This window comes from Podarcis tiliguerta (genome assembly GCF_965153285.1).
Source record: "Podarcis tiliguerta genome assembly, chromosome: Z".
NCBI classification, from domain to species: Eukaryota; Metazoa; Chordata; class Lepidosauria; order Squamata; family Lacertidae; genus Podarcis; species Podarcis tiliguerta.
In genome coordinates, this window is record NC_139553.1 from 40104937 (window position 1) to 40130174 (window position 25238).

Consider the following 25238-nt stretch of genomic DNA (forward strand, 5'->3'; position numbering starts at 1 on the left):
ATGAGAACAGAAATCGCGTTAAGAGCTCCTTTTGCAACAGGAGCAGAAGGCAACCCACATCTGTGCGTCTCTGGGTCGCGATTCACCGCTTCTGTGCCTGTGTGATGTCATTCTGAGCATCTACGCATGCGCAAATGGCAAAACCGGGACGTAACCCGTTCCAGTACTTCCGTGTCACTTAAAAGATTTAAGTGAAGTGCATTTAACCCGAGGTATAACTGTAATTAATTCTTCCATGATGAACATTTGTGCAAGAACTCCCCCTTATGGTAAAAAATGGAACTAGAATTGCAACAATAATTTTAAGACTCAACTACAGTATTTTTAAGCACATCGAAGTACCAGTAGATAAATAAGTATATCTGGACTGCCCCTGGATCAACTGACGTTTCTTCCTTAAATTCTCAAAGCTCTTAACTTGGCTTAAGACTGTCCTATTATCTAGCCAGATGTTTAACTGAGAATCAGTCACAGTCATTCCATTGAATATGAGAGGCACCTGTGTTTAGGCTCATTATTCCAGGACTTCTAACAAGTTCCCACGCAACCCACAAGCCAATCCTAAAGAGACTATATCACACCACCACTGGAAAACACCAACTTCAAATCAGGAACCAGCAAGAAAGCACACATCACATAGCAGGAACCAGGCAAGAAAGGATCTGCCAATTATGGTTCTCACAGTTTCTCATTTTTCCAATCTTAAATGGAGTTCTCCACATTTTGCAGGAATTTGCATTAAAACAAAACTCATGAAAATGCATCAGTATTTTAGTGTGAAGTTTCCCTTATAAACACATTTTTACATGCAGTCTTGACTTATGTACAAGTTTGCAAGCAACTTCCCCAAATGTAATGCAGTTTTGTATATTATTTTTACCAATATATCCATTTTGATGCACGCTTCTTCAATTGAAAGAAGTGCAACTCACTATTTTAATTACAAAGCAGATTTCATTTCATTTCATTTCATTTATTGAATGAATTTATATACCGCCCTATACCAGGGGGCCTCAGGGCAGTTCAAGGAATAAAATCAAGATATAAAACCACAAAATATATAATAAAAAGAAAAACAACAACTCAATAGTGCGCCCACCCCCAAAAAAACCATTTTAAAAGGGCACAGTATGTAAATCAGATCAACCAAAGGACTAGTTTAAAAGGAACGTTTTCGCCTGGCGCCTAAAGGTGTATAATGAAGGCGCCAGGCAAATTTCCCTGGGGAGAGCATTCCATGGACAGAGAGCCACTACAGAGAAGGCCCTGTTCTCATGTTGCCACCCTCCGGACCTCTCAAGGAGGAGGCACACGAAGGAGGACTCAGAAGATGATCTCAGGGTCCGGGTAGGTACAGTTGGAAAGAGGCGGTCCTGAGCCATTTAAGGCTTTATAGGTCAAAACCAGCACTTTGAATTGGGCCCAGAAACTAAATGGTAGCTAGTGTAGTCAGACCAGGATCGGCGTAATATGCTCAAACTGTCTTGCTCTGATGAGCAACCTGACAGCTGAATTCTGCACCAGCTGAAATTTCCAAACTGCCCCACGTATTTCCAAACTTCCCTGGGGAGAGCATTCCGCAGACGGGAAGCCACTGCAGATAAGGCCTGTTCTCGTGTTGCCACCCTCTAGACCTCTTGAGGAGGAAGCACACGAAGGAGGGCCTCAAATTATGATATAAGGGTGTGGGATATAAGGGTTCATATGGAAAGAGGTGGACCTTGAGGTATTGTGGTCCTGAGCCACTGAAGGCTTTATAGGTCAAAACCAGCACTTTGAATTTGGCCTGGAAACCCATTGGTAGCCAGTGCAGTCGGACCACTATTGGTGTAATATATTCAAACCGTCTTGCTCCAGTGAACAACCTAGCCACTGTTATCTGCACCAGCTGAAGTTTCCAAACCATCCTCAGAGGCAGCTTCATCTCTAACACATTGCGGTAATCTTACCGAGAGGTTACCAGAGCATAGACAACAGTAGTTAGGCTATCCCTGTCCAGATAGGGGCGTAGCTGGGCCACCAGCCCAAGCTGATGAAAGGAACTCTGGGTCACTGAGGCCACCTGAGCCTCACAAAGGATCCAGGAGGCCCCCCAAGCTGTGAACCTGCTCCTTCAGAGGAAGTGTAACCCCATCAAGAGCAGGCGACCTTCCAGCCATCAGGTCTAGGGAACCACCCACTAACAGTGTCCCAGTCTTATCAGGATTGAGCTTCAGTTTGTTGGCTCTCATCCAGTCCACTACTGAGTCAAGACCCTGGTCCAGCACTTCCACTGTCTCACCTGCAGATGTAAAGGAGAACTAGAGCTGAGTGACATCAGCATACTGCTGACAACGTACTCCAAACCTCCAGATAACCCCACCCAGCAGTTTCATTTAGATGTTAAACAACATAGGGAATAGGATTGAGCCCTGAGGAACCCCACATTGAAAGTTTCACAGGGCTGAAAAGCATTCCTCAGGTAATTAATTTTTCCATGGTGAACATTTGTGGAATCACTCCCCCTTATGGTACAAAATGGAACTAGAATTGCAACAATAATTTTAAGACTCAACTACAGTGGTACCTCAGGTTACATACGCTTCAGGTTAAAGACTCCTCTAACCCAGAAATAGTGCTTCAGGTTAAGAACTTTGCATCAGGATGAGAACAGAAATCGGGCTCCGGCGGCCCGATTTTTAAGCACATCAAAGTACAGTGGTACCTCGGATTACAGATGCTTCAGGTTAAAAACACTTCAGGTTACAGACTCCGCTAACCCAGAAATAGTGCCTCGGGTTAAGAACTTTGCTACAGGATGAGAACAGAAATCGTGCAATGGCGGCGCAGCAGCAGCGGGAGGCCCCATTAGCTAAAGTGGTACCTCAGGTTAAGAACAGTTACAGGTTAAGAATAAACCTCCAAAACGAATTTCGTTCTTAACCTCAGGTACCACTGTACTAGCAGATGAATAAGTACCCTCCAGTGGGAAGGTAAATGGTGTTCCCATGTGCTGCTCTGGTTTCGCCAGAAGTGGCTTAGTCATGCTGGCCACATGACCCGGAAAAATGCCTGGACATAGAGCGAGATGAGCACCGCAACCCCAGAATCGTTCGCGATTGGACTTAACTGTCAGAAGTCCTCTACCTTTTTTATTTTTCACACTATTTCATGGCATTTACACAGGCCGAGTAAAGGGACTGTGCAAATACGGATTTTGGAATTCTTCTAAAGTGTTAACCTTTATTCTTGGTGTGACAAAATAAACGTGTAAATAAGCTCTGTCTTTCACTTTCCTGGGTATAGCCAGGATTTTTGTGGGTGAGTGGGAGCCAAAGTTGCTGAATTTTTTTTAGGATATCAAAGTTGTTGAGCCTGGAGATCACAGGGAAAAATACCAATGAAGAGGACATTACAGAGGGCTTTATTATAGTTTCATAATCTTTTACATTTATTTATTAAACTGCACCTTTTCCCCTGATGGAACTCAAGCACAGAAAAAGCTATCATTAAAAAGCAATTAAATATTAATAGAATTAAAACTATATACATATGTAAAATCTGTTTTGTATTTTGTTCCTGGAACAACCTGGCCACCAAATTCTGCACCAGTTGGAGTTACCAAAGCGTCCTCAGAGGCAACTTCAACTCTAACACATTGCAGTAATCTAACCGAGAGGTTACCAGATCATAGACAACAGTAGTTATGCCATCCCTGTCCAGACAGGGGCATTGCTGGGCTACCAGCCCAAGCTGATGGAAGGCGCTCTGGGCCACTGAGGCCACCTGAGCCTCAAGTGACAGCAAAGGATCCAGGAGGACCCCCAAGCTGTGAACCTGCTCCTTCAGAGGAAGTGTAACCCCATCAAGAGCAGGTGATCTCCCAGCCATCTGGTCTAGGGAACCACCCACTAACAGTGTCCCAGTCTAATCAGGATTGAGCTTCAGTTTGTTGGCTCTCATCCAGTCCATTACTGAGGCAAGACACTGGTCCAGCACTTCCACTGTCTCACCTGCAGATGTAAAGGAGAAATAGAGCGGAGTGTCATCAGCATACTGCTGACAACATACTCCAAACCTCCGGAGCCCCATTCGCGACCTGAGCAGAATGCAACCCGTGTCTGCGCGTCGCAATTCACTGCTTCTGTGCCTGTGTGTGATGTCATTTTGAGCATCTGCGCATGCGTGAACGGCAAAAGCCAGAAGTAACCCGTTCTGGTACTTCTGGGTCGCCGCGGGACGCAACCTGAAAAGATTTAACCCCAAGCGTCTTTAATCTGACTGTAATTAATTTGTCCATTGTGAACATTTGTGCAAGCACCCCCCCCCCCTTATGGAAAAAATGGAACTAGAATTGCAACAATAATTTTAAGACTCATCTATTTTTAAGCACATCAGAGTACTAACAGATAAATAGGTATTGGTCCGGCGGGAAGGTAAATGGCATTTCCGTGCGCTGCTTTGGTTTCGTCAGAAGCGGCTTAGTCATGCTGGCCACATAACCTGGAAAAACTGTCTGCGTACAAACACCAGCTCCCTCGGCCAGTAAAGAGAGATAAGCACCGCAACCCCAGAGTCGTTCACGACTGGACTTAACTGTCAGGGGTCCTTTACCTTTTTTATTTTTCACACTATTTCATGGCATTTACACAGGCCGAGTAAAGGGATTGTCCGAATACGGATTTTAGAATTCTTCTAAAGTGTTAACCTTTATTCTTGGTGTGACAAAATAAACGTGTGGCTATAGCTCTGTCTTTTGGGGGGGGGCAGCCAAAGTTGCTGAATTTTTTTTAGGATATCAAAGTTGTTGAGCTTGGAGATCACAGGGAAAAATATCTGTGAAGAGGCCATTACAGAGGGCATTATTATATAGTTTTATTATCTTTTATATTTATTTATTAAATTGCACCTTTCCCCCTGACGGAATTCAAGAACAGAAAAAGCTATCATTGAAAAGCAATGAACTATTAATAGAATTAAAACTATATACATATGTAAAATCTGTCTTGTATTTTGCTCCTGGAACAACCTGGCCACCAAATTCTGCACCAGTTGAAGTTTCCAAACCCTCTTCAGAGGCAACTTCACCTCTAACACATTGCAGTAATCTAACCAAGAGGTTACCAGAGCATAGACAACCGCATCAAGAGCAGGCAATCTCCCACCCATCTGGTCTAGGGAACCACCCACTAACAGTGTCCCAGTCTAATCTGGATTGAGCTTCAGTTTGTTGGGTCTCATCCAGTCCATTACTGAGGCAAGACCCTGGTCCAGCACTTCCACTGTCTCACCCGCAAATGTAAAGGAGAAATAGAGCTGAGTGTCATCAGCATACTGCTGACAACGTACTCCAATCCTCTGGATAACCCCACCCAGTGGTTTCATGTAGAGGTTAAACAACATAGGGGATAGGATTGAGCCCTGCAGAACCCCACATTGAAGGTTCCACAGGGCTGAAAAGCATTCCCCAAGTAACACCCTCTGGGAACAACCATCCAAGTAGGACTGGAACCACCGCAAAGTTCAGAGTCACTCAAGAAGGATACCATGGTTGATGGTATTGAAAGATGCTGAGAGATCAAGAGAATTAACAGGGACATATTTCCCTTGTCTCTCTCTCTCTCTCTCTCTCCACAAAGGTCATCATACAGGGTAACCAAAGCAGTTTCTGTGGCAAAACCAGGCCAAACCCCATTCCAGGAAATCAGTTTCTTCCAAAAGTGCCTGGATCTGGTGTGTGACCACTTGCTCCGGAAAGGGGGCTAAGGAACTGGCGGGCAGATTGCAACAAACGGAAACATGCAAGTAAAATTACACCACCCAGTTTATAAGAAGCGCAATAAACTGTTTTAATGGCAAAACTGATTAACAACATTTCCTGTGGCCATCACATTAACTAGTCAGTTTCACATCGCAGCGTTGGAAGCAATCCGCAAGAAACTTAAGCAGTTAAGATAGAAGCACAAAAGCAGCAACAGCAAGATGTTCTGCTGTCAAGAAGAAAGGGCCACGCAGAGCCTACGGCCAAGCTCACTTCAGGATCGCTGGAAGGAGGTTAAGCTAACCAGCGCCTAAGCAGGATAAGCTCTCAAAGGCAAGAACTCATTCCCTGCGGGCACTGATTCCCACCCCTCTACCTGTCCTGCCGGCAAAGCGTTTGTTTACCTTTGAGGAGTTTGCGAAAGGTTTCCTTGTCCAGCTCCCGAACGCTCCTGGCCATCGCTTCCACCTCTGCGGGTATCCGAGCCCCCAGAAAGCTGACCCTGCTGAGGTTAGTCTCGAGTCCCGAGTGCTGGTAATGGGGTAACAGGGCCTTCGCAATCGCAGCCATGGCAGCAGCAGCCCCCTCTGCAAGGCTTTGCAAAAACGAAAGAGAAAAAAAAAAATGCAGGCCCGGCTGTCAAGTCACGTGACTCTCCTCTTCCCGGGGAACGTTCTATTTCATTCGAGCGCCCCCTAATGGCCCAAAGTCCGAAATGAAGGATGGGAGAAAGCTTGTTTTCTCCTGTTCTGGAGCGCAGAATTCGAACCAATGGCAAGGCAGGAGATTCCGACGAAACATCAGGAATAACTTTCTGTCAGTGAGAGCTGTTTGACGGTGCAACAGACTCCCACGAGAGGAGGTGGCCCCTGCTTCCATGTAGGTTGGATGGCCATCTGTTCTGGATGCTTTAGTTGAGATCCCTGCATTGCGCGGGGTTAGACTAGAGGACCTTTGATGCCCCTTCCGACTTTATGATTCTGTGATTCTATGAATTTGTCTGCCTTCGGGAAGTAAAGGGTAAAAGCTCGCGCCCCGACAAAGAGCGTCCGTCTGCATACTTGTCAATCCATCGTTTGATGACTGCAACGGGAATAGCGTCCTGTGAGGCATGAATAGGACACTCCGCATATAATGCGCAGATATTACAGGCTTACCCAACCTGGTGCCCCCCAGATATTTTAAATTTGTTTGCATCAATTTGTTTAAAATGCTGCCAATTAATCACAGCCAGTTTTTGACATTTTCTTTTTTAAAACCCCCCCCAACCTAAGCATTGCTAAAAATAAAGTACCAATTCTTACATTATGGTGTGAGATAACGGTTACGTAATATTCAGGTGGAAAGGGTGCTTCTAGTGTGGTCCATTCAGCTAGCTGCTTGTTAGAGGAATCAAGAAATGTGTGAACCCGGACCCGTCTATGTATGTAAACAGTTATCAACATTAGCTCAAATTGAACAGTCACCATTCTAGGCACGCGTAACAGTACTTTGCATCTGCACCTATGAATTGAATAAAGTTAGGACGACAAATGAGAATAGTAATCATCATTCATAATTATGTGATTTGGCTATAATGTCTAGGTTTGCAAATTATGTCCAGTCACAGCAACATACTTTTATAATAAATTGCTCTGCGTATTAACTTTTATAGACAAGAAATCAAGGAGGAAGAGGTAAAATCAGTTATGGTCCATTGGGCCCGGGACATTGGATATATATATATATATATATATATATATATATATGAAAGGCTTTGGAGAGAAAACATAATGAAAATGCTGTACCGATGGTATCTGACCCCGGCCAAACTGGCCAAGATGTAGAAGAAAAGCTCTGACGTTTGATGGAGATGCAAAAAAGCGGTTGCAAATGTGATGGGACTGTGTGAAGATAAGATCATTTTGGGACATAATATCCAATGAACTCAAAAAGATCTTTAAATTTTCCTTTAAAAAACACCCTGAAGCCTTTTTGTTAGGCATTATGTCCATTGGTATACAACCCTCTGCCCCAGAACCCTCCTTATGTCGGCAACCACAGCGGCGAGGATTTTAATAGCAAAAAAATGGAAATGTGATGTAATCCCCGCAATAGCTGATTGGCAAACAAAGAAGATAGAATATTCAGAACTTGCAAGGGTGACTGGGAGAATAAGGGGAAACTCTAACCAGAAATTTAGTAAAGATTGGATAATGTTCAAAGAATATCTTTAAAAGTACTGTAATAACACAAATCTCCTGACAGATTCGGATTGAATCTTGAAGTTCAAGGAAATTATAGAGTAAAATTCCCCCCACCTCGATAATTAACTGGGAAGAATAATAAATATGAAGTGCGTATACACTAGTAAGGTATAAAAAGCACAATGAGGTGAATAGGAAGTTAAAGGGTATGTAATGTCAGATGCGGTGTTCTATGTAAATTGTTTTGTAATAAAGAATCTTCTTAAAACGAAAAAACCCAAAAACTTTTATAGATACAAACCACACTCATCTAATAATGTTATACGCCTGTACTTATTTATTTTTAACTTGCTGATAAAGCCTGCAGTCTAGATCCACTTAACTGCAAACAAGTTCACTTGAAAGACAGAGGTCTTACTTCTGAGCAGGCATATATAGTGAAAGATAAATGCATATTTGTATGCACAGGTGAGCCGTAGCGGGAATTTACGCCAGCAACACAGGCTGTGTACACGTTGCCGCTTACTGTGGCTCCAGTGCGCTCCCGCTGCTCTTGTTTAAAGTCTAATGCACACGGCATTAGCCACAATCCACAAGTATACTGTAGTTTATTTCAAAATACTCCTCTTTGATACGCTTTCCCTCAAACCAGCTTCCATCAGTTTTTAAGCTCCGATGTCTACCTTTGAGACCGGCTTTGCCACACGCGATGGAAAAACGTTTCGTTGAATGGGAGTTTGATGCAGGCAAACAAATCCAGTAATGTACACTGGGTGAAGACATTCCCGCTCCCTCTTTGGTGTGCCCACTGGGGTTGCCGCCGGATGCAGGGTTGCCCTGTATTTAAATGTGAAATACGTGAAATATTTGAAATATTTAAATACGCCCTGTATTGATAGTTTTGTCCTGCATTTCAGGTCTCCTCTGTGTCTCTCTTCGACAAGTTAGGGGCGCTCCCGAAACGCGTGTGTTTGAAAGGATGTGGGAAAGGACATGTCTTTAAGCTCTGGGTAGCCAGGGACAGACAGATGTACAAATTCAGGTCTAAGTGTGCGCCGAGGTGTGCAGCGAGTTCCAGAAGGGCTGTCCTGCTGGGCTGCAAATAGGTCGTAACGGATTTCTTCAGCACCAGATGAAAATGAAAACGAAAATCGCCCCCGCTTCGCCCCGTATCATGCCAGAACAAAGGTTGCACCCCTAAGTACAGCTTTGTTTAAAAACAAAACAAAAACCCCATATGAAAAGCAGTGTGTGGAGGGGAGGGAATCACCTTGCAACATTTTAAGTCGCTAACGAGCGTGTAGCTGTATTTATTCACATATTTGTAAATAGATTCATGTTCCTCTTTGTACTAGCCTGGGCAATGGCGGAAATGTAAATCCTCCTCGGTTTATTAATTTATTATTCTCAACCTGTTTGCTCACAATCTAGCTGCTCTAGACGACCCCCGATTCAGTTCATGGGAATCTGCGGGTAGAATTGGGCGAGGCGCTGCCATTCCCCTCCCCACCCCACCCGCCCTTCAAAAATGGCGCCGAACGCCAAGGAAAGTGGTGAGGCGGGAGGCGCGCAAAGCCTGCTCTCGAGTAGACTCTGAGAAAGGTCTTCCTTCACCCTCTTCACGCCGCGCCTCTTGCAAAGTTTCTTGTTGTGTCTGGAGGCCGGTTGAATCAGGCACGACCCCTTTCTATTAGTAACCAATTTACCCGGGACTAGCCTGGTTTCCCCCCCCCCCCGCACCCCAGTGCACTGTACACTGATGCTAAGCCGCCTGGGCACCCGCTCCCTCAAGGCTTGCAATTTGCCTTTAACCTGTAATCGGGATGTATGGCATTTCTACATAGCCTTGAAAATGCTTAAGAGTTTACAAAGCGACAAGTGGGGAAGGAAACTTAATTGCAATTTGTGCTCGGTAGCGGAATTCTCCCCTGCTTGCAACTAGCTATCGGAAATGGACAGTAAAGGAATGCAAAATCTAACACGCATTGTTTCTTGCACTTAAATGATAGTTGCAAGGACCTGCATCTGTTTAAAGTACGTTGGAATGCAGGTCGCTAACCCTTCCATTCCCGGGGAACGTTCTATTACAAAAACTATTACAAAAACAGGTTGCCCATTTTGGGTCCAGAAGACCCAAAATGGGCAACCTATTGTCTCATTAGTTTTTTTAAATTAAAATACGTAGTTAATTAAAATACATAGCATTCTAGTTTACTAAGCAGATAATTGTAAAGAAGTGAATTAGTCATAGTTAGGTGAACCAATTTTTTTTATTTTTTTTTCATCAATGCAGTTGCACCCAGTGCAAAATAGTAATAGATATGCAACAACCCCAAACTCCAAAGTCAAACCCCAAAGTCATTAACTCTGCAGACAATAAACTTTCCCTTTCTTCTATAGGTGACCACTAATTGTGCTAACAATGCAGTAAGCCAAACATTCAAAGCTCATAGAATTTGTCAGCAGGAATTATAGTAATGTCACTGCATATGTCCTCTTGCTTCATGTCAATAGCTCGCATATTTGCAAGCTCCAACAAACAGTAGAATGTTCCTCCTACTTCCTTGCAGCCCATATTATATGTTAGTTCAAAAAAGCTGATGGTTTCCTTGCCAGTTGTGGCAACTTTCTGCTGAAGAACACGGAGCAATTTCTGAGGGGTCTTGTTCCATTCGCGTTCCTCTTCTCCTTCATCCTCGGTTGATTGAAGTTCCCCCACGTCAACTTCACTTAAGAGCTGCGGCTCTGGAGTTGTCCGCAATGGCACCAAAGTCTTCATCCTCGCGTCTACAGCAGCAACTGCTTCCTCCACGTTGTACGGAGGTGAGGCTTCGGAAGGGGCTTCCTGGTAGCTACAGGAGGGCTGCTCCTCATCTGGCACTTCTCGATTTGTCTTTCTCACTTTCTTTTTCGGTTCAGAGGATGGAAGCATTTCGGTACTCTTGAAACCCTTTGTCACACTCGGCTCCCCTCCAGCCCTCTTTTTGGTAGCTGCCGCCTCCGCCTCTGGAGCCACAGTTGGTTCTGCTGCCGCCGCCGCTGCCGCCGCCTCTGGAGCCACAGTTGGTTTATCCGCAGGTGACGGAGGGAGGTCCACCATGGCCACTTCACTTTCCAAAGGAGCACTTTCCGACATGCTTCCTTCGTCGTCGTCAAAAAGCCCTGCAAAGGGGATCAAGCCATGGTCGCCCTCTCCGAAAATGTCACTCAAGTCGTCGTCACAGTCCATGAGGGAACTTTCATCTCTCGGGTTGACGACAAAGCAGTCTATGATGCTGTCGTCTCTCATTAACTCGTTGATCGTTCCCATATCAACACCAAATATATTTCCCTCATACATAGGGATGTTCTCAGTGTTGTCTTCCATCGTAACGCTGCTTTGGTGCCAGCAACGGCGCCTCAAATTTGGAGATTTCTGATAAGGTGGTAGCGTTGTGTCTCTGTCCCAAGGCTACCCAGCGCGTTATGAGCCTCTCCAACAAAGCACATAGCCTTTTTATTGCAAACCTGAGTAGCACCCAGCAACAGCTGTGCTGAAGCCTCCAAACCAGGAGAGATAATTTGTTTCACACGCCTCTCCTGTTAGCAATCGCCTGCAGCTAGCCAGACCGAGGCTAGTGCCCTCTTATTTTTTACAACAAATTGAGCATTCCTGGCTCTAAATTTGCAACCGTCTAGTCCTTCAAATACTCTCGCGGAAACCATGCTCCCCACAATTTCGCTCTATTTTTTAAAACTCTAGTTTCAACGCCCACTTGAGCTCGCTGCACCCCTTTGCTATTGCCCGCCTCCACGGCAGGGGGCGCTGCAGGGAGAGAGAGGGGGGGAGAGACGGGCTTTCTTCTTTCTCCCCCCCTCCTAGGCAGGCGCGCGGCTCAGCATAGAGACTTGCCTCTCAGGGAGGAAGCTGGCGATCGAGGCTTCCGGTCCGATCGGCCGCTGGATCTCTGACAGGAGGCTCCGTTTGGAAGCCGGCAGCGATCGCGGAGGAGAATCGCTTTCTTTCCCGTTATGGGGGCTGGGCTGAGCTTTCCCGTCGCGGGCGCCTGAGGGCCGCGTAGGTCCCGCCGCCTCCGCCATGGCCGGCGAGGAGCCGCAGAAGTTCCTGGCCCCCGACGAGCCCAGCGCCCTCCTCTTCTCCGCGCCGCCCCGCGCGCACGGCGTCGCCGGCGGCCTCGGCTTGTGCGATGAGGGGTCCGCCTGCCTGGACGTCAGCGACTTCGGCTGCCACCTCTCCTCCTGCCACCGCACGGACCCTCTGCGCCGCCTCCACGCCCACAGGCGAGAACGGGTGGGGTGGGGGCGAAGGGTGTGGGGGGAGTGTGTCTCAGGTGGTCTTGTGGGCCCCCGATGGAGCGGCGCCCCATCCCCCGCCTACCTCGCAGGGTTGTTGTGGAGGCTGGGAAGAAAGGGAATGGGAGAGCCGTGGGAGTTCAAAGGGTCGTCGACGCGGGTTTGAGGTGCTGCGGATCGTGCTCGCCCGAATAGTTTCTTCCTCCCCTCCCCTCACCAGCTTTAAAAGCCTCTTAACTGCGTGGGAAGCTGTGGGGGGAAAGTTAGACGTTTCCTTTTTGGAAGCCCGAATGCCCATTGTAACACCTTCCCTATCTGGAAGAATGAATCGAGGGGGTTATCTTTTCATATCTTCTTCTGCTTCAACATCTAATAATAATAATATTTTTTTTTGTAGTATTTAATAATGCAACATTTTTAGTAGAAGCCCATATTTTTGTTTTTATTGATTTCCCATTGGGAAGAGGGCAGGTAAGAGAATTCTCTCCACGAGGTATTTAAATCCTGCACCCCAAAAGTCTCAGAGCAACACTAATGGCGAGAGGCAGTGTGTGTGTGGGGGGGGAATTGGTACCAGTCGCATACGCATTGTGCATTGAAAAGCACATGGTGTTTGGGAACAAGGAAGCTAAGAAGACTGCTGGGGGTGAGGGGACTGTATGGACTTTTAAAAAACGTTTTCTTAATAAAACTAAGGAGAGACGGGACTAAATACTAACATATTGGCTTCAGTACACTGATGTGGTTGAGGCTGAGTAGAAGCTAGGTAGGTTTGCCACTTCTTTTTTTAATAACCTGCTTGGCATGCAGAAAATTAATAGGCAGAGCCGTTCCCATTGCTGATATATCTGTACCAGGGAAGGTGTCACTTGTTCAGTTTTTTTATTTGCAGTACTGCTGTTCAGAGCAGAGGAGCAGGGTCAGAAGAGAAGGTGGCAACCCTTTCAGTGGGTAGAGATGGCAGCTTCTTTTCTAGCAGAGCTCCTGTGCCCTTAACATATTCCCACGGAAGCCTTTTACACTGTTAATATTTGCACACTAAGCAAGTTTCTGTGCCATTAATATGTTTCCTGAAAAGCAGAAATTCAAGAAGTTCATTTCTTTTTTTGTAGCAGAGTGAAGCCTGCCCTGTCTTGTATCTGCCTGTAATGTATAGGTGAAACTCGAAAAATTAGAATATCATGGAAAAGTTCGTTTATTTCAGTAATTCAACTTTAAAAGTGAAACTAATATAGGAGACAGACTCATGACATGCAAAGTGAGATATGTCAAGCCTTTATTTGTTATAATTGTGATGATCATGGCATACAGCTGATGAAAACCCCAAATTAACAATCTCAGAAAATTAGACTATTAAATGAAATCAGCAAAACAAGGATTGCAAATAGAGCAATATTGGACTTCTGAGAAGCAGAAGCATGCATATATACGGAGTACTTAGTTTGGGCCCCTTTTGCATCCATTATTGCCTCAATGCGGCGTGGCAATAACAGATTGCCCATGGGATTACGGAACCAGGTTTTGGTACTTTTGGCAGTGTGGGCAGGTGCCAAAGTCCTGCTGGAAAATAAAGTTAGCATCCCCATAAAGCTCGTCTGCGGAAGGAAGCATGAAGGGCTCCAAAATCTCCTGCCAAAAGTACCAAAACCTGGTTCAATGCCCATGGGATTACTGTGCTTGATTGGCCAGCAAACTTGCGTGACCTGAACCCTATAGAGAATCTATGGGGCATTGCCAAGAGAAAGATGAGAGACATGAGACCGAGCAATGCAGAAGAGCTGAAGGCTGTTATTGAAGCATCCTGGTCTTCCATAACACCTCAGTAGTGCCACAGGCTGATAGCATCCATGCCACGCCACATTGAGGCAGTAATTGATGCAAAAGCGTCCCAAACCAAGTACTGAATACATATGCATGCTTCTACTTCTCAGAAGTCCAATATTGCTCTATTTGCAATCCTTGTTTTGCTGATTTCATTTAATTGTCTAATTTTCTGAGATTGTTAATTTGGGGTTTTCATCAGCTGTATGCCATGATCATCACAATTATAACAAATAAAGGCTTGACATATCTCGCTTTGCATGTCATGAGTCTATCTCCTATATTAGTTTCACCTTTTAAGTTGAATTACTGAAATAAATGAACTTTTCCATGATATTCTAATTTTTTGAGTTCCACCTGTAGGTACAGAACCCCTAATAGAGAAAATAAACAATGATAAACTTCGGAAGGGTTCATGGTAGTCATAGAAATCAGTGGGACATTATTCCTGCTTTTTTGCCTGTTGGATCCCTGAAGCAGTTTGAAACACACAAATTGCAAGATAAATACTTATAACAATAAAGCATTATACAATACTCGGGAATTTGCTTGGAGGGGGGGTTGTTCTTGATTTTTTTTTTTTTGTATATTTTAGGTCTGATTATGATTTATGTGGAATTTTTTCAATTTGGTCATGTAATTTTGATGTTTTATTGTTTATGACTACTTTTCTTTGTAGTTGAGCATTCCTCCCCCCCCCCCCCCATTTTGCAAGCCGCCATGAGCATGGTTTGAATTATGGAAAGGCTGCATACATATAAAATGGTGTATGAATGTAAACAATTTCAATTTACAGTTATTAACACATCTGGATGCAGCAGCATATTGAAACCTAAAGTTTTGTCTGTGAAGTTCATTTGAAAAAGAGGTGCATTTACTTCTTTTCTGAAGCCCGGAAAGCTGCTAAGCTTGTGGACCTCTGATGGGATAATGGAGTTTATAGATGGGGTACCATTGCTTAAGAAATATTAACTAGAGATCTAACTTAGGGCTTATTTTGTCATCCTTCGAGGCCATTGTCTGGCTCACTGTGAGCTGAACATGAACAATCCCCAATCTGCCATGTACCCTTTGTTGCCCCATAACTGGTGCATATTTTGAATGGCTGCTTTGAAGCTTGATGCAAGACATGGGGGGACAGATACCTGTCAACAGCTGTTCATCCTGGTGCTTACGTTAGTTGGCTTTTAATTCCAAGTAAGCTAGCAACATTGAATGTTACTGAAATACTAAGGTCAAATGTGACTGCCATTCTGTTTTGCAGGTGGAACTTGACTTCATGTGGCACGAGTGTAGCCAGCTCTGAATGCAGCGAAGAACTGTTTTCGTCTGTCTCTGTCGGTGACCAGGATGACTGCTTCTCACTTTTGGATGATCAGGACCTGACATCTTTTGATCTGTTCCCGGAGGGTAGTGTCTGCAGCGATGTCTCTTCTTCCATTAGTACATATTGGGACTGGTCAGACAGTGAATTTGAATGGCAGGTAAAAATGCTTTTATAGGCTGTCCCATGCATTAATAAACTGCCGTGGTCTGTATAACAACATTGAAAGCACTGTGTTTCCAGCTAGACAGTAGCCATAAGTCAATGCTACTTTTCCTAACATAGTTGGCTCCCATGTAGGTGTGTTTAGGATTGAAGCCTTAATTTTCCGTATCTAATTCTAGTGTTTTAGTTTGTTGCTGAATGTTGGACTGCATTGCTTCATTCTGAAATTGATCAGATATATGTATTTTTTTGTCTATAAGCTGCCTGGCAGTGACATTGCAAGTGGAAGTGATGTGCTTTCTGACATCATACCCAGTATATCAAGCTCTCCCTGCATGCTCCCAAAAAAGAAAAACAAGCACAGGAATCTTGATGAGCTTCCATGGAGTGCAATGACTAACGATGAACAGGTAAAACCTTTTCGCATTTGGAGACTGCATGCTTGTAAACAAATTTTTAAGGGCTAAATTATTCATAGCAGATAAAACTCTGGTTTGCAACAGTAAGTGCTAATTCTCTTAATTATATAGAGAACGTTAATTTCTCAAGTTTTATTTTTCTCTGCTGTTATTCAAGGTATCTTGAATTGTGAAAGAGCTGACATTTATACCCTGCCTCCATCTAATAAAAATGTTTTAAAAGCCCCCCAAAGGCCATCCATAATAAACTAAATAGAGGATAAAGCATAACTAGCAGATAGCAACTGGTAGGAAAGGATTAGGAAGGATAGACAGTAAGGCTTGGCTTGTTGTCTAATGAGAGCAGAGATGATACTACCCAGATTTCTCTGAGGGCAATCCAAAGGCAGGAGGCTTCAGCCAAAAAATCTCTGTCCTCCTCTCACAACACGTCTCCCTTTGAATGTGGAATTCTCAGTGAGCATCATTGGTAACTAACTACCTGTTCCAATGTTTTCTTAGGTGGAATATATTGAATATCTGAGTCGTAAAGTCAGCATGGAGATGGGGCTTCGAGAGCAGCTTGACATCATTAAAATTATTGATCCCACAGCTCAGATTTCTCCTACAGACAATGAGTTTATTATCGAACTAAATTGCCTCACTGATGAAAAGCTGAAACAGGTATGTGAAACTGAGCTTGAGATTCTTTTTAAACCAACTGTTTGTCTTACTCTGGTATGCATGATCTTGCTGGTAGAGCCCTCTTTGTTGGGCCCCTCAAGAGTAAGAATACATACTTCTACAATTGTGTCAGGGTTGTTCCATCCCTTTCGTTCTCCATCATATTTTTTTTGTTACTCATATGTGCTTACTTGAAAACATTTCCACCACACCTTACTTAATAAAGAGATACTTATTGAAGGTAGTGGCCTGCGGATATCATCGTCTATCAGCATACTCTCTGGAGATGGGGATCCTTGAATATCCTGGTCCCAGGCTACTTAGGGCTTTAAAGTATATTGAAAAGGAGGGAAAGTCATTGGTGTTGGTAGGTGAGCATCTACTCTTGGGTTTTCCTTTCTTTCTGCAGCAGAGTTCCTTTTACAGAAAAGTTTTCCTGCATCTTTTACTTCTTTACAGCAGCAGCATTGCAGCTCTTAGTGAAATTCCCATTACAGGAATAAACACCATTTGGTTCTGTTTCTCAGAGCCTTTATTGTTTACAAAACTTTACACTGGTCATTTAATAAAGAAAACAAATAAAGCAACATAATCTTTTTCTCTTTTAACTATCCGGCCAGAGACCTAATGCTGACTCCTTCACATGCTCATTTACACTGACCCAGACTTAGTTGAACACCTTTTGCTGGGGAAATTTTCTGTTGCCTAGCAACCTGTTCAAGACCATTTTTAAAAGTTTCTTCTAGGATATTTCAGCAATTGGACCTGGTAAAGCACCTGTGTGTCTAGTAGGGTTCCCCCTGTAGTTGCTTTTAAAACCAACTGAAGTTTCTGAACAATCTTCATATAGCATCATGTGGACCATACAGCACTAATTCAGGCCCCATCTGCAGTAGATATTCAAAGCAGTATCATACCACTTTAAACAGTCATGACTTTTCCCCAAAGAATCTTGGGAACTTTGGGGTGGTGTTTTTTAATGGTGCCGAGAATTATTTGGGGATTCCTGTTCCCCTCATAGAGCTGCAATTCCCAGATTTTCTTGGGGAGAGAGATTGATTGCTTAACCACGTAGGAATTTTAGTTCTGTGAGGGGAACAGTAGTTTTCCTAATAATTCTCAGCATCGTTAACTAACCACAGTGCTCAGGATTTTTTGGCCAGAAGCCATGATTAAATTAGTATAATAGTGCTTTGGATCAAAACAAAATAAAATAAAAAATCCTTTCAGTAGCACCATAGAGACCAACTAAGTTTGTTATTGTTATGAGCTTTCGTGTGCATGCACACTTCAGCCCAATAATAAACTTAGTTGGTCTCTAAGGTGCTACTGGAAGGAATTTTTTTATTTTGTTTCGACTACGGCAGACCAACACAGCTACCTACCTGTAACTAGTGCTTTGGATGTTATTGTGTGGATGTGGCCTCAGTCTTTTGAAGGCCAGGTGTATCCAAGCGCTTGCCACTTCGACTCTTTGCCTTGACTTCTTTCTTTGTGTGTTTAGGTCAGAAATTATATCAAGGAGCATGGCCCCCGGCAGCGGTCTGCAAGGGAGAACTGGAAGCGAAGCAGCTACAGTTGTGGCAGTGCCAGTGGAGTGAGCGGTGCCAGCGCCAGCAGCAGCAGCGCCAGCATGGTCAGCTCAGCGAGCAGTAGCGGTTCCAGCATTGGCAACTCTGGTTCAAACTCCAGCGCTAACATGAGCCGGGCTCACAGCGACAGCAACTTATCTGCAAGTGCTGCAGAGCGAATCAGGGATTCAAAAGTAAAGCTTCAGATTCATTAAAAAAACCTTATTAGTATACTTTGAATCATTACAGTTAAAATATAAATGCATTTACATGTTGCAAAAGCTCGATGAATGTTATTTTTTGAGGATTCCGGAGAAAAGGGTAGCCCACCTTTCCTGTGGGTAACTTGCAGCTTAATGAGCTCTAACGCTCTTTTATTTTGCCATCAGATTTGAAAGTATGGAATAAGAGCTAAAACATCTTAAACAAACAAGTTCAGTATTTGTTAGCATTGTGGACAATTGAACTTTGAAAGATTAGCACTTTCAGTATAGCACCATCAATTTCAATTACTCATATTATTTCTTCAGGAAAGCCATAGGATACTCCTGACCCCAAAGGGAAACTAGCTGTTAACTTTGGATTGTAGTCAAAGAAAATGTCATTAAGATTTCTCCTTTTTGTTTTCTTTTTTAATTTTTATTTCTATATAATCAAAGGTGAAGGAAAGCAGCCATTCCCAAGTCGAGTCACGTTTTGAACCAAATAAAGCAATTAATATGGTCTTATGTTGTTGTTAAATTTATAGCTCCAAAAAAGAAATTGTTGGTTTTTTGGATTTACCGTATTTTTCGCTCTATTGGACGCACCGGACCATAGGATGCACCGGACCATAGGAGGGGAGAACAGGGAAAAAATATTTTTTCCTTGTTCTCCCCCTGTAAAACAAGGTGCGTTCAAGGTGCATTCACCCGAGCGTGTGGAGCTGGCGGTGGGGGGAAGCGCTGCTTCTCCCCACCCCCAGCCTCAAAGATCCCTGAAGCCTTTGGAGTGCAGCGCCCTGCTGCCCTGCAGAGGCTTTGCGCACAGCCGTCCCCAAGCTAGAAGAGCAAGACGGAGCCCTCCGTCTCGCTGTTCTGGTTTGGGAACAGCCTTGCTAGCCTCTGCAAGAGAGCAGGGTGAACGCACCCCGCTGCCCTGGAGAGGCTTTCCGCGCAGCCGTCCCCAAGCCAGAACAGCGAGACGGAGCCCTCCACAGCGCTCCGTCTCCCTGTTCTGCCTTTCGGCTTAGCGGCGCAGCCTGCATTCGCTCTATAGGACGCACACACATTTCCCCTTAATTTTTGGAGGGGAAAAAGTGCGTCCTATAGAGCGAAAAATATGGTATATACCACCCTACCTCCTCAAGATGCCCAGGGCAGGAAACAGATATGCAACTTAAAAAAAGAAAAGAAAGCAAAAACATTCTAAAACAGTTTAAAACATTAGGAAACCAGTTACAGTTACATTATTCCATCCCATCATTACAGGATTGCCAGAAACAAATATTCTTCAGCCACCAAATGTCTGGGCAAACAGGAATGTTTTCAAATTCCTCCTGAAAATTAATAACGGTAGAGACAAATGTGCCTCACTAGGGAGGCATTCCAAAGCCAGGGAGCCACCACTGAAAAGGTCCTGTCACCCACCTTGCTATAAATCTGCTTTCATGCAGATTTCTGTAAAGAGTCCTTTCTCATTGAACTTTGTGTAGGGAGGATAGAGTTGGCATATCTCTGTGGGTGGAGCCTTCCAGCATCATCAGATTATTGCCATATGTAACTGGATATTATGAGGCATGTAGAAGAGGGTTCCTTTCTTCCTCTTCCATCCCAGTATCCCAGTAAAAGATGTTTACCTGAAAATATTGGATTAGTTTAAAGCACATCTCCCCACCCTAGTTGGAACTGTGGTTTAGAGCTGTGATGCTCAGTATCCTTAACAAACTACAGTTCCCAGAATTCTTGGGGGAGGGGTGCTTTAAATGTATTGTGTGTATGAAGTCCTAGTTAAATATGTGTCTTGTTTTACAGTGGTGTGTACAGTTTTGTGTAGAGACTGGGATTGACTTTGGCCATTTCCTTTATTTTGACAGAAACGTTCTAAACAGCGCAAGCTTCAGCAAAAGGCTCTGCGCAAGAGACAACTGAAAGAGCAACGGCAGGCTCGAAAGGAGAGACTGAGTGGTTTGTTCCTTAATGAAGAGGTTCTTTCTTTAAAAGTCACTGAGGACGACCATGAAAGAGATGTGGATGTCTTGATGTGACAGGGGTGATTTTTTATTTTATTTTCAATCAGTGTTCTTTCTAAGCCTTAAGCCTATTATATTGTTTACATATATTTTTACCAAAATTTTGATTGAAGCTGGGGCTAGTTAGCCTGTGTCCCTCATCTATAGTTTAAAAACAAAAAAAAGGCATGTGATAAGAGATTAAGAGGATACTTAAAAAAAGAAAGAAAAAGAAACTAAGGCTAATTTATTTTGCTTTCAAATATCTGTGAGTACTTTACTGAAAAGTTTGCATTTCGTTTGTAATTCCGCCTTATCCAGATAGATATAATAGTTGTTCTTTGGGTAAGAGTATTTCCCCCTCTACCTGCTTTTTGGCCTGAATGGCTTAATGTTATTTCCTTTAAAAAACAAAACAAAAAACTGCAACTCCATTAATAGTTACTGGGTGACATGTTCTCCCAGTGGACGTGGCAGGATTGCCCTTCCTTCTCCTCCCCCCGCGTCCTCCCCATCTGCTCTGAAGGATCCCTCAGTTTTTGCAGAGCAGATTTTGGGAATGTTGGGGAGGGCTACAAGGGCAAGTCCTGTTTGCACAAGCAAGACACTACAGTTTGACGTCGCACATTTTTGTTCCTGCTGCAATCATATCAAGGCTTTAAGGCTACACAAAATCATTTTTAGATTTATTGAAATAATTATTATTTAATTTTTATTTTGCCCTATGCCCATAGAACTCAGGGCGGTTCGCAACATACAGTTACAATAAAAAAAGAATACATAATAAAAACAGAAACAAAGAAACCCCAATAATCCTCCCATGGCTTCATCTACTGCAGGGACTGGGGAACCTTTTAAGCCAAATGCACCCCATGACTAACATATACGTATCCCACAAGGGACTATTGAACCTGCGTTTCTGCTTGCCAGGGATTCAAAACCAGGCAGGCAGGAAGTGCTTGCAAGTGCCTGTCAGGCCATGAAATATGGCTACATATAGCCGGGTGGGTCATTCATGGTGTGAAGGCCTGATGTGGTGTTACAAAGCAATAGGACAATCTGGTGAAGGAAACTTCTAGAAACAAATTCACATTTCCTCCCTCTAGATGCATGTGTGTATATGTTCCAAATCACTGTAGTGTCATGTGCCTTAAAATTTATTTGAGACCTTTTCTTTAAAGTGAAGGTTTTGAGGAGAATATTGCAAAATTGAAATTAAGCAGATAGCATTTTCCTGGTGTTTCAAAAAGATAATAATGTTTATTTCTCAAAGCCCTGTTCAGCTTTTTGGGGGAAAAAGGCAGTGGTTGAGAGATTTCCATCCTGACCTTATGTTTTTGCATAAAACCACATATTTCTTTATTCAGTTTCATGGTTAAAGTGATCTCATTTGGTTAATATTTATGAGTGGTTTCATGACATTATTTGCTATAACAGAGTTAACCAGGTGTGTTTAAAAGACCCATTGCACATCTTCATTACTGCTGCCTCTACATTTGTTTAGCTTTCATAGCGTGAATCTGTGGGAGATGCCCTAAATTCAGCGTTATGTGCATCCTCCGATACCAGCTAGGAAGCACCTTCTTCCATTTTCGACTAACCTCTGTTTATTTCACTTGAAGTGTTTTCGAACTGGTTAGTGTAAGCTACTGTTTGTCTAAAGACGCCAAATCAAAGGTTGGTTTCTGATCTTGGCTCTTTTGCATAAACCATGGTTAAAAGCAACTGTAGTTCCCAACTCAGGTGAATGTGGCAAACTCTGGTTAGCTTAAAACTGAAGTGGATGTTACTGATCTCTGTACGGCCACACAGGATAAAGAGAATGAAATGGGGAGCAGGTTCATGCATGCAATGCTAAGCTGTAGTTTAATGTTTCTGAATCACATCTAACTTTTAGGAACTGATGATACTGTGGGTGAATTTCAAGTAGTTACAAGTGTTGGACATTCACTAGATAAAGGGATTTCTGCTTTAAAAGCGGTTCTTGATGATGTGATACTCCTGGCTCTAATTCTAAAAAGTTTCTACTAAAGTCTTGTTTCATTAGGCAATCACACATAACACACACACATACCCCTCCCCCAAAGCAGGAAACATTTGTTTTTTTGAAGTAGCTCATAACTCACAGGTAAAATACTTTGGAGTAAATAGGATAAGACCACATTATGACACCATTATGACAATTTTTTTGAGCGTTTGATCTATTTTGCCTCCCTCCTAGATCTTGATTTTTGTAGCTGAATGGTTGCATAACACTTTATAGTTTCCCTTTAAACCCCCACCCCCATTAATCTCCATTCTATTGAGCACATAATGTACTGTGTTTAAGGTGCTTCTCTGTCTAAACTGAACACACTGGTCACTCAGTGAACATTCATTTTGAATTAAACTAGCATTGTAAGTGAAAATGGAACTATAGCTGAGGCCGCACCCCATTCACACACACTTGTTATAGAATGGAAGCAAGTTGGGGGGTCTGCTTGGTAGACTTTTGTCTGGGTCCTATTTATCTTGAATTCTTTACAAGATGCATAAATAATTTAACTAGTGCAAGTGAGCAAATACTCAATTCACCTTCTTTGGAATTGCTGATCTCACAAAGCTTAGAAGGAGCACTGAAAACTTGATTGGGAAAAAGTTGTTCTCTTAGCCTAATAAGATCTGTTTTACATCTTGTTCTTGCATCTGCATTGGTTTCATTTTCTGATAGAAATGTTTTGATTGAAATAAAGCAGTGACATTTGTGTAAGGCAGGATATAGGATGCTATACCCTGGTTCTGTTCAAAATGCTCGCTGAAGTTGGCGATCTCAACATTTAAGATGATCTTGTGGTTCGCAATAAGTTTTTGTTTTGTTTTTTTCTGTATGTTGGTCAAAGAAAACCATAGAGAATTTCTCACACAAATATTACATCAGATTGTATATATGACTTAAAAACATCTTAAGGCTGGTGTCCAGCACTTGTAGAAAATCTTATAGGACATTAGCCAAATTTCTTACTAATGCTGAAATAAAAGGACCTGTTAGTGGTCATATTTCCCCCACCCCCTTGGCACACCTGCCTTCTAAATATTAGCATGCTGTTGACTTTCTTCCTTTTTGCAAACAGGTTTTCCCAGTAGATCAGATTCTCATCACTTATCTGGAAACCTTAACTTGTGGGTGACTAGCCTGTGGCCCTCCATATGCTGTTGGGCTGCAACTCCGCTGATCCCTCAGGCTGATGGGAGGTGAAGTCCAACCACATCTGGTGGATGTACAGTTTAGCCACTTCAATATGTTCCATCTTGGATCAGTAGTATTATACTCCCTGTGTCTTGCAGATTATTTTGGATTATTATTTGTCATGTTGGCCAAAATCAGTGCAGCAGGGGGGCAATTAACATTATAACCTGAGCTGTTATCAGATCATGTGCATCATACTGGATCAGAATGCATTGGGTGTGTGTGCGATGGTTTGTGACCGGGGGGGGGGGGAGAGATTAGAGAGATGCAGGGAGCATCAAATATGTTCAGAAACATGGTTGAGAGTTGCTTTGTAAGGGCCAATGGCATTGGCATTCTGAGGATGTGTGCTTCATAACCAAAGCAAAGAAGATGTTTACCTTTGGCAATATACTTCAGATGGTCTTAAATACAAATAGATATATTAAATCTGGACTATTTTCCAGGTTCTCTGCAAAAGTGTATTGTATGCTGAAATGCACATGTACATACAACTGTTTGCTGTACATTCTGTATCTGCTCACTATGATGTTTGTGGAAAACTCTGTTCTTCCTTTATTTTTTGATGTTGTGAAGGTTTTTCCCAATAGGGTACTGTTTTACTTTTCTCCCCCTTAAGCCCTTAATTGTACTTTAAATTAGTGGATATGATAGTTTGGAATAATATTAAAAAGAAACATAATAATGCAACTATATGTGTTCAGTGCCATACTTGGATTGCTCCTACAGATAAATGGATTATGTGTACTATACGGTCATTGCATATGGTGCTTTGCAGAGTGAGTCAGGAAACAGATAGATCCCTGTTCTCAAGAAGCTTACAACCTGATTCCTATCAAGTCAGACCACTGACTTACCAAGTTCAGTATCATCATAGACTGGTAGCAGCTTTACAGTGTTTCTGCAGCGCTCTTCCTATTGTCTTTAATTGCAACACCTTTTCCCAGGGACAGGGACTGGTGGAAATGACAGAATTGGTGTGTCATCATGGGCCCCTCCTCAGCCTTGACATCTACCCAACAGCACCAACTACTTAATACTGCCAGAAGGAATTTTTAAAAATGTACTGTACTGTTTTCATCTTAATTTGCTTGCAAGCACCTTTGGTTTCCACTAGAGGGCATGCTGCAACCACACAAATAGTAAGCCCTTGGTTTAAAAAGCAAAAGTTATTGCTTATGTATCAAGTAGGTGCAGATAAACAATTTCTGGAATGCAAAACCAATCAGAGCAGAATTTTAGACACATATAAAGGTGTTTGCCTGTTTGCTTTCTCCATGAGAATGATAAAATGTATATGTGGTGGCTTTTGCATGTGTGCACCCCACCCCCCGACATACTTGTGTGGACCATCCTTTAGATATCAAATGGTATGTGTATTAGCATAAGGATCCTTGGAAGATGATACTGGGCAGCTTCTGTAAGTAAAGGTTAAACGGTGTTTTTAAATATGTTCTAGCAAAATGAGATCATGCTCTACTGGTGGCATCTAATTAACATGCCAAATGTGAAGTCTGAAAGACAACTATATCTGGAGGCCATTTAGGTCAGCACTCTGCCAGATAGTGTCCAGTAGCTCCTGTCTTAAGACCAGTTCCCAAACTCACCACACCTGCTGGAC

General features: G+C 43.2%; 2 protein-coding genes across 3 annotated transcripts in view; one reads left to right on the forward strand and one right to left on the reverse strand.

Moving 5' to 3' along the window:
• COMMD5 (COMM domain containing 5) overlaps positions 1-6397 on the reverse strand; it is a 40162-nt gene extending 33765 nt beyond the window's left edge. Inside the window, exon 1 of one of the 2 annotated variants that reach the window (XR_014506943.1) lies at positions 6145-6397. Coding sequence is in view for 1 of the 2 variants with exons in the window: in XM_083422361.1 (XP_083278487.1) it covers positions 6145-6310 (166 nt within the window). In the remaining variant the exon portion in view is untranslated. The remainder of the gene's footprint in view (positions 1-6144) is intronic. The other variant, XM_083422361.1, reaches the window with a different exon arrangement.
• A 3905-nt stretch (positions 6398-10302) lies between these two features.
• Positions 10303-24307, forward strand: FAM199X (family with sequence similarity 199, X-linked). The gene is made up of 6 exons (XM_083422347.1): positions 10303-12207; positions 15305-15524; positions 15790-15939; positions 16450-16611; positions 18116-18376; positions 20257-24307. Exons 1-6 carry the CDS (start codon positions 12005-12007, stop codon positions 20425-20427), a joined length of 1167 nt encoding a protein of 388 aa, XP_083278473.1. The 5' UTR covers positions 10303-12004; the 3' UTR covers positions 20428-24307.
• Positions 24308-25238: the final 931 nt, after the last annotated feature.